At 55.2% G+C, this 6,283-nt stretch overlaps 1 protein-coding gene across 1 annotated transcript; it reads left to right on the top strand.

Annotated features, from left to right (window-relative positions):
* Positions 1-3,564: 3,564 nt before the first annotated feature.
* LOC119327333 (benzyl alcohol O-benzoyltransferase-like) lies at positions 3,565-5,324 on the top strand. The gene is made up of 2 exons (XM_037600455.1): positions 3,565-4,125; positions 4,220-5,324. Exons 1-2 carry the CDS (start codon positions 3,673-3,675, stop codon positions 5,114-5,116), a joined length of 1,350 nt encoding a protein of 449 aa, XP_037456352.1. The 5' UTR covers positions 3,565-3,672; the 3' UTR covers positions 5,117-5,324.
* The last annotated feature ends 959 nt before the right edge of the window (positions 5,325-6,283 follow it).

Genomic DNA, 6,283 nt, shown 5'->3' with positions numbered 1-6,283 from the left:
TTATATAGGCCTACCCCCTAGGGGTACAATGGTAATCCGGTTGGGCGTGGGCCCCAGCCGTCTGTGTCTACGCTAGCCGACTTCTCCGCCGATCGATGGGCCCGCCACCCGGTAGGCCCCGCCGGCTGCCGACCTTCTGGTCGACAGGCTGGCCCCACCGCTCGGGAGTCTTGTCGGAGGCTGGTTACTATTGCCTTGCCTCTGGTGACGAGGGCTTGTTCGTGGTAAGCATGGCTACAGTGCCGTCGCGGGGCGGCTCATCACTATAGCCTTACCTCGTCTTATCTCCTTAATTAGGCACCTCCTTTGAGGGAGAGAGCCGGCCGGCTATTGGGAGCCGGCCGTACCCCAGGCCGGCTGCGGGAAGCCTGGCCGCCTTTGGGTTCTCCCTGACTGAGGGGGCCCGCCACCCACAGGTCGTACTGACCACTCGCCGTGGGTGATGTCATGATCAACATGGCAACAGTGCCGCGCCGGACAGGTGATGGCCGTCCCGTACGACGCACTGTGGCCATGCGTGCTCCGGGATTCGAGGGTGGCAGGCTTCACTGTAGCCACGCCCCGTCTCGTCACCGTTATGTGGGTGCAGACTCTAAGAGCACGATCTTGGCCGCCTGTTGAGGGGCCGGCTCCTTGGAGTCGGCCTTCTCATGGCCGGCTTCTTGGAGCCGGCCTTCTCATGGTCTTGTTTCTCAAGGTTTCCAGGGCTGGGCCGCCTTTCCGCAGCCGGCCTGAGAGGTGGCCAGCTGGGGGAAGGGGGCCCCATGTCTTGGACACTTGGAGGCTCAATCGGCCTATAATTTTTCTGAAGAACCAGGGGAAGCCGGCTAGGCTACCCGTGGTTATTTACTCCGACAAACATATTTGTGGCACTGCCGTTTAGGTCATATTGGTGTAAAGCGCATGAAGAAACTCCATGTTGATGGGCTTTTGAAATCACTTGATGCTTGCGAACCATGCCTCATGGGCAAGATGACTAAGACTTCGTTCTCCGGAACCATGGAGCGAGCAACTGACTTATTGGAAATAATACATACTGATGTATGCGATCCGATGAGTGTTGAGGCTCACAACGGGTATCGTTATTTTCCGATCTTCACAAATAATTTGAGCAGATATGGATATATCTACTTGATGAAACATAAGTCTGAAACATTTGAAAAGTTCAAAGAATTTCAGAGTGAAGTGGAAAATCATCGTAACAAGAAAATAAAGTTTCTACGATATGATCGTAGAGACAAATATTTGAGTTACGAGTTTGGTCTTCATTTGAAACAATGTGGAATAGTGTCGCAGCTCACACCACCTGAAACACCACACGTAATGGTGTGTCTGAATGTCATAACCATACTTTATTAGATATGGTGCGATTTATAATGTCTCTTATCGATTTACCACTATCAGTTTAGGGTTATGCATTAGAGACAGTTGCATTCACGTTAAATAGGGCACCATCTAAATCCATTGAGACGACACCGTATGAACTATGGTTTGGTAAGAAACCAAAGCTGTCGTTTCTTAAAGTTTGGGGTTGCGACGCTTATGTGAAAAAGTTTCAAACTGGTAAGCTCGAACCCAAATCATAAGAGTGTGTCTTCATAGGATACCTAAAAGAAACTGTTGGGTACATCTTCTATCACAGATACAAAGGCAAGATATTTGTTGCTAAGGATGGATCCTTTCTAGAGAAGGAGTTTCTCTCAAAAGAAGTGAGTGGGAGGAAAGTAGAACTTGATGAGGTAATTGTACCTTCTCTCGAATTGGAAAATGGTTCATCACAGAAATCAGTTCCAGTGATGCCTACACCAATTAGTGAGGAAGTTAATGATGATGGTCATGAAACTTCAGATCAAGTTACTACCGAACCTCGTAGGTCAACCAGAGTACGATTCGTACCATAATGGTATGGTAATCCTGTTCTAAAGGTCATGTTACTTGACCATGACGAACCTACGATCTATGAGGAAGCGATGATGAGCCCAGATTCCGCAAAATGGTTTGAGGCCATGAAATCTGAGATGAGATCCATGTATGAGAACAAAGTATGGACTTTGATTGACTTGCCCGATGATCGGCGAGCCATTGAGAATAAATGGATCTTTAAGAGGAAGACGGACGCTAATAGTAGTGTTACTATCTACAAAGCTTGAATTGACTAACCCTACCACCAGGCTCCGTGGCGGTAGCGAAAGGGTCAAATCCTAAAAAATTCTCAACCGGGGTCAGATCCTGAATTTGTATGCGATAAGGGTCAAAATACGAAATTTTGACAGCAGGCGTGTGCCTAGGTCTAAGGCCATGTTTGGTTAAAAAGTCTTAGGATTTTTTCTAGTCCCAACTAAAGAATCCCCAATCCCTTCCTGTTTGTTTTCAGGGACTAAAAAGTTCCTACTCCCTCCCTAAAGGTTATTAAATGACATGTAAAAGACCATGTCATCTATAGTATATAGAAAAATAACAACCAAACAACATCATGAAATGGCGGGGCAATGATGCAGGAAGGACATTGTTGGAGAAGTACCAAAAAAGTCCAAAAAGATTGTCCTTGAGTGTATAGCCCAGGTCAGGCCGGGCTGGCCCATTTGGCTAGGTTGCGTTTGGAATATTCCCCGGTCCATTACTCTTCTCCCGTTTCTCAAAAAAAAAACACTCGTCTCCCCGGTCGGCTCCAAGCCTCCAACCCAACCACAGCGGGAGCGAGCACACGCGCGCGCTCCAATATCCATGGACGCCTGCTGCCTCGTCCGCCGGCATCTTCACCCTCTGCTGCAGCTTCCGCCCCTCCAGCGTCTGACTCTAGGCCGCCGCGGCTTCACCATCGCCGTCGCCTGCTGCTCAACCGCGCCGGACCACCACCGGGAGCGGCCGTGGGAGTCCTACGACCGCGACATCCAGCCCCGCGCGGGCTCCGACCTCGCCCGCTCGCTCCAACTCCTCCCGGACATGCAGGCCGCCGGGCTGCGCCCCAGCGCCGCCGCCTACGCGCGCTCGAGGCCGAGGCGCTCCTCCTCGAGATGCGCCACCTCGGGCTCCGCCCGGACGCCGCGCACTACAACGCGCTCCTCGAGGGCCTCCTCGCTCGGGCGCACCTCCGCCTCGCCGACCGCCTCCTCCTCCAGATGGCCGACGACGGGGTCGCGCGGAACCGGCGCACCTACATGCTCCTGCTGGACGCCTACGCCACTCACCATGCAGGTGCGCACCTGAATCTCGACCCAGAGTGGCGTCGAACAGTTGACACGTCCTTCTCGCCGGGAATTTGTTTACGGTTTTCCACGCGACTTTGATCACGCACGAGATCTAATGGAGTAGTACGTACGTGCTTGCTATCATTGCTTGCTGCCTAATCCGTTCTTGTGTGCGCCCGCGCGTGCGTGTCGGGTCTTTGCTTAGCCTGTATGGCTAAATGGCGAAATCCACTGACCAACTCCCACCACACGACCACCGATCTCATTCTCAGTCCACCTACTGGCCAGACACCGGAATTCCGACGACCAAATGGCCGTATGGCCATGGCACCAACCCCAACATCTTACCCTATAAAACGCGGCCATGGTCACCCAGCACACTCACTCCACTCCGCGTCCTCTCACGACGCACTGCATTTCCCACAGCGTTTACACACGCTCGTACGTACGCACAGAGACTAGCTAGCTACCTCGCTTCGAATCGATGGCATCGTCGCTCCTCCCGGCGTTCACGGTGCGGCGGGGCGAGCCGGTGCTGGTGGCCCCGGCGGAGCAGACGCCGCGGGAGACCAAGACGCTGTCCGACATCGACGACGGCGAGGGCATGCGGTTCTACAGCTCGGGCATCCACCTGTACCGCGCCAACCCGGACAAGCAGGGGGTCGACCCGGCCGCCGTCATCAGGGAGGCGCTGGCCAGGGCGCTCGTGCCCTACTACCCGCTCGCCGGCCGCCTCCGCGAGGAGGCCGGGAGGAAGCTCGTCGTCGACTGCGAGGCGCAGGGCGTCATGTTCGTGGAGGCCGACGTGGACCTCACCGCCGCTGACTTCGGGGACGTGCAGAGCCCCCCGTTCCCTTGCTTCGAGCAGTTCATCCTCGAGAGCACCACCGTCGCCGGCGTCGAGCCCGTCATCGACCGCCCCTTGCTCTACATCCAGGTACGTAAACGTGCACGTCTCCCTGTCACGTGAGATGGATCGAGTTGTTTCTCCAGGTAAATAACGATGTTGTTAACTTAACTATGACGTGCAGGTGACGAGGCTCAAGTGCGGGGGCTTCATCTTCGGGCAGCGATTCTGCCACTGCGTGGTGGACGCGCCGGCCGGGATGCAGTTCGAGAAGGCCGTCTGCGAGCTGGCGTGCGGCGCCGCCGCGCCGTCGATCACGCCGTCATGGGGCAGGGAGATGTTCATGGCGAGGCAGCCGCCGCAGCCGTCGTACCCGCACCTAGAGTACAGCGAGCCGGCGGGCGGGGCGGTCGACCGGATGCTGACGACTCCTCCCGGCGACGTCGCGCGCGTGCCCTTCTTCTTCGGGCCACGCGAGATCGCGGGGCTGCGGCAGCGCGCGCCGCCGCACATGAGCCGGAGCTCCCGGTTCGAGCTGGTGGCGGCGTGCATCTGGCTCGGCCGCACGGCGGCGCTCGGCTACGGCGCCGACGAGGAGGTGCGGCTGTCCTTCATCGTGAACGCGCGCGGCCGCCGCGACGTGCCGCTCCCGGAGGGCTTCTACGGGAACGCGTTCGCCTACTCCGTGGCGGCGACCACAGCCGGGGAGCTCTGCACCGGCGGGCTGGGGTACGCGCTGGAGCTGGTGAAGAAGGCCAAGTCGGCCGTGACGTACGACTACCTGCTGTCGGTGGCGGACCTGATGGTGCTCCGGGGGCGGCCCCTGTTCGCGCTGTCGCGGACGTACATCGTGTCGGACGTGAGCCACGCCGGGTTCAAGAGCGTGGACTTCGGGTGGGGTGAGGCCGTGTACGGCGGGCCGGCCAAGGGCGGCGAGGGGCCGATCCCCGGCGTGACCAACTACTTCTCCAGGTCCAAGAACGGCAAGGGGGAGGAGGGCACCGTGGTGCCCATCAGCCTGCCCAAGGACGCCATGGAGAAGTTCCAGCTCGAGGTGGAATGTCTCACCGCCGAGATCTAGGTGCCCGCGATCGAGCACCTGCCCACGTACGTACTCGTCCTGGTGCAGCCGCATATACAAAACATACGTCGTAACGTGTATCACGTGTGGATCTAATACTGTCCAACAATTTTTATGTAATTTCCATGTGAAAAAATTATAATACATGTATGTAATTTACTGTATCTACTAGTAAGGAATAGCAAATATGATGGCTGGGGCAACAACATAATCACGCCCAAAAAAAGCATAAGAGAAATAATTAAGAAGATAAAAAGCCACCGAGTGGCGACCAACATACGGCCCGATGAAGAAGATAAGCGACGCGCGGTAACCAGAAGCGTAGCCAACATGAGCCCGAGCTGCCACGGTCGCGCTGCCTAGAGAGCAGGCAATAATCCTACACTTACGGGGGATTGGGCACAGTAAAGAGGTTACGTGCTAACGTTTCTGCTCTTCATTAATCTCTTCCACCTTGAATTTTGTTGAGGGTCCCATAACTAACCAACCACAGATTTGCACTTTCATCCGTAACTCCTTTCATGTCTAAACAGTCTGTAAGTGTAGCATTCCCAGAGAGCAGGTGCAAATTTGAAGGAGTCAGAGGCCTGCTGGGAAAGGCCCGCTCAATCATCATTTTATTACGTGTCGTCCACAACGTCCACGACATTATCATAAAAGATAAGTTAGAATAAGCAGCGCTGCCACCCAGACTAGGTAGCTATGGCCTGAAGGAACCCCGCAAAGTCTAGGGCCTCCCAATTTGGCCCAGTGCCTCACAGATGAAAGTCCACGGCTTTGTTTGGATAGCAGCCGGTATATGGAAAACGAGTTTGTAGCAGGATTTTAGCAAAATCGGTTTTGCTAATTAATCTTTGGATTACTGATTTACATAATAACACGTTTGGATTTGGAAAGGGGTAAAACTGGCTTGTGTGTTTCCTTGTTTGGATAGATACCGATTCGCTTCCTTCCATGACCTTCTCTCTCTTACTTTACTCAATTTTGGTCATTGCAGATGGATTCCCAAGCTCACCTACGAGCACGTAGACGCCGGTACTCCTCCCTACGGGATGGCCTCGATGACTTCGCGGTTCGTGCGCGGAGGCTTTCCCTGGTCGCGCATAGGCTCTGCTCAAGGAGAGCTGCTGCTCGCGCTCATCACGCTGCTCGCGGCCCCTCGGCGCT

Source organism: Triticum dicoccoides, chromosome 7A (genome assembly GCF_002162155.2).
Source record: "Triticum dicoccoides isolate Atlit2015 ecotype Zavitan chromosome 7A, WEW_v2.0, whole genome shotgun sequence".
In the NCBI taxonomy this organism is placed as follows: domain Eukaryota; kingdom Viridiplantae; phylum Streptophyta; class Magnoliopsida; order Poales; family Poaceae; genus Triticum; species Triticum dicoccoides.
Note: the sequence above shows the minus strand (reverse complement) of the source record. Positions and strands in the feature narration are given on the sequence as shown.

Coding starts and splice junctions, on each gene's coding strand:
- LOC119327333 (XM_037600455.1), top strand. CDS start 3,673: ATGGCATCGTCGCTCCTCCCGGCGTTCACGGTGCGGCGGGGCGAGCCG. Junction 4,126..4,219: donor GCCCCTTGCTCTACATCCAG/GTACGTAAACGT, acceptor TATGACGTGCAG/GTGACGAGGCTCAAGTGCGG.